General features: G+C 52.8%; 1 protein-coding gene across 1 annotated transcript; it reads left to right on the forward strand.

Moving 5' to 3' along the window:
• Positions 1-12: 12 nt before the first annotated feature.
• noa1 (nitric oxide associated 1) lies at positions 13-626 on the forward strand. Its single transcript, XM_034866494.1, has 2 exons — positions 13-155; positions 251-626. Exons 1-2 carry the CDS (start codon positions 62-64, stop codon positions 472-474), a joined length of 318 nt encoding a protein of 105 aa, XP_034722385.1. The 5' UTR covers positions 13-61; the 3' UTR covers positions 475-626.
• The last annotated feature ends 1,364 nt before the right edge of the window (positions 627-1,990 follow it).

The following is a 1,990-nucleotide window of genomic DNA, read 5'->3' on the forward strand; positions in this document are numbered from 1 at the left end:
CTGTGTGTGTGTGTGTGTGTGTGTGTGTGGTGAGCAGGTCCCTCTGGGGGGGGCTGAGAGGATGAAGCAGTTCCCCCCGTTGGTTCCTCAGGAGTTCAGCCTGGAGGGGGGGGGCTACCTGCAGGCGGCTGCCGACATCACGCTGTCCTCTGCAGGTAACCGTAGCAACACATTCTGGGATGGCGCAGCCCGCAAGTTATTATGATTATGATTGTATCTATATATTAATATCTAACGCCCCCCCCCCCAGGCTGGGTGGCGGTGACAGCAGCGGCGGGGGACCAGCTGCTGTTGAGGGTCCACGGTCCGGCGGGGGTGGTCTACAGCCTGCGGACGCCCCCCCTCCTCCCCCACCTCGTGGCTCTGAAGGGAGAACGCATCAGGAAGTCCCCCGCCTACAGGACGGTGGGGGGGGCCTCGCGGGGCGGGGGGGGCCTCGCTCTGCAGGGGAAGCAGAAGAAGAAGAGAGCGTGACACCTGCAGACAGGAAGCAGGTGACACGTCCTTACAGAGACCTGCTAACCACTTCCTGTCTGACGGCGAGGAACCCTGACCCGTTTCCTCCTGCACGCCATGGACCCTCTCCCGGGACCCAGTTGGGGACCTGGGACCCGGTCGGGGACCCGGGACCCGGTTGGGGACCCAGTTGGGGACCTGGGTCCCTATCGGGTACTCAGCCAGGCTCCGACTGTCTCATGTCTGCGACTGTCTCATGTCTCCTGGACACCATGACGACGCCGATCACAACAGGTCACTGGGAGCTAACGGCTAGGTAGCTAACGGCTAGGTAGCTAACGGCTAGGTAGCTAACCGCTAGGTAGCTAACGGCTGGGTAGCTAACGGCTAGGTAGCTAACGGCTAGGTAGAAGACGAGACGGCGTGGAGAACAAAGATGCGTTCAATGTTGTTGTAAAGTTTGACTTCTCGCTGCTGAAATAATTAAAATAAATTATTTAACTCTCCCCGACTGGCGTCTTTCCTCAGAACGGGTCCAGGCTGATGTTGATGTGTATATATGTATGTGTTTGTATATGTATGTGTATATGTATATATGTATATGTACATATATGTATATATGTACAAAAACATGATAAAGGGACATGTTGACCTTTGACCTAACTCAGACATGTTGACCTTTGACCTAACTCAGACATGTTGACCTTTGACCTAACTCAGACATGTTGACCTTTGACCTAACTCAGACATGTTGACCTTTGACCTGGGTCATGTCACTAGTCTGGTCCCATTTCGAGATCAATCTTTTTCTTTTTGTTTATTTCGATGTTTTCGTGTCTTTAATTTCTCTTAAAACGTCCCTGTTGTGGTTCTGGCTCTGGGTCTGTGTGTTGTGGTCCTGGTCTCCCTGTTGGGGTCCTGGTCTCCATGCAGGTCTGTATTCTGTTACATATTGTGTGTATTATGGTATGTGTGTTAATAACAGAAACAGAGTTGATTTGGATCTTTATTTAAAAACAAAGGAGAACATGAACATGAGAACCAGGAGAACATGAGACCCCAAAGGACCCCGAAGGACCCCGATGGAACCAGGAGAATCCCGAAGGACCCCGATGGACCCCAATGGAACCAGGAGAACCCCGAAGGACCCCGATGGAACCAGGAGAACCCTGAAGGACCCCGATGGACCCAGGAGAACCCCGAAGGACCCCGATGGAACCAGGAGAACCCCGATGGACCCCAATGGAACCAGGAGAACCCCGAAGGACCCCGATGGAACCAGGAGAACCCCGAAGGACCCCGATGGACCCAGGAGAACCCCAATGAACCCCGAAGGACCCCGATGGACCCTGGAGAACCCCGATGGACCCGGTAGAACCAGAGGAGTTAATTAATCTTAATGAACTCGTTATGACTGAAGTTAAATGTCTACAGAAGAAACATGAATATAACCAGTTACCATAGAGACAGGAGCTCTTATTACTGATACATATATTACAGTTCAATAGTGTCCCTCTCCCCCCCGTCTGTCCCT

Source organism: Etheostoma cragini, unplaced genomic scaffold (genome assembly GCF_013103735.1).
Source record: "Etheostoma cragini isolate CJK2018 unplaced genomic scaffold, CSU_Ecrag_1.0 ScbMSFa_80, whole genome shotgun sequence".
NCBI lineage: Eukaryota > Metazoa > Chordata > Actinopteri > Perciformes > Percidae > Etheostoma > Etheostoma cragini.

Bases quoted from the DNA above. Each gene is read 5' to 3' on its own strand.
- noa1 (XM_034866494.1), top strand. From the start codon at position 62: ATGAAGCAGTTCCCCCCGTTGGTTCCTCAGGAGTTCAGCCTGGAGGGG. The intron at 156-250 runs GTAACCGTAGCA...CCCCCCCCCCAG, and splicing joins CATCACGCTGTCCTCTGCAG to GCTGGGTGGCGGTGACAGCA.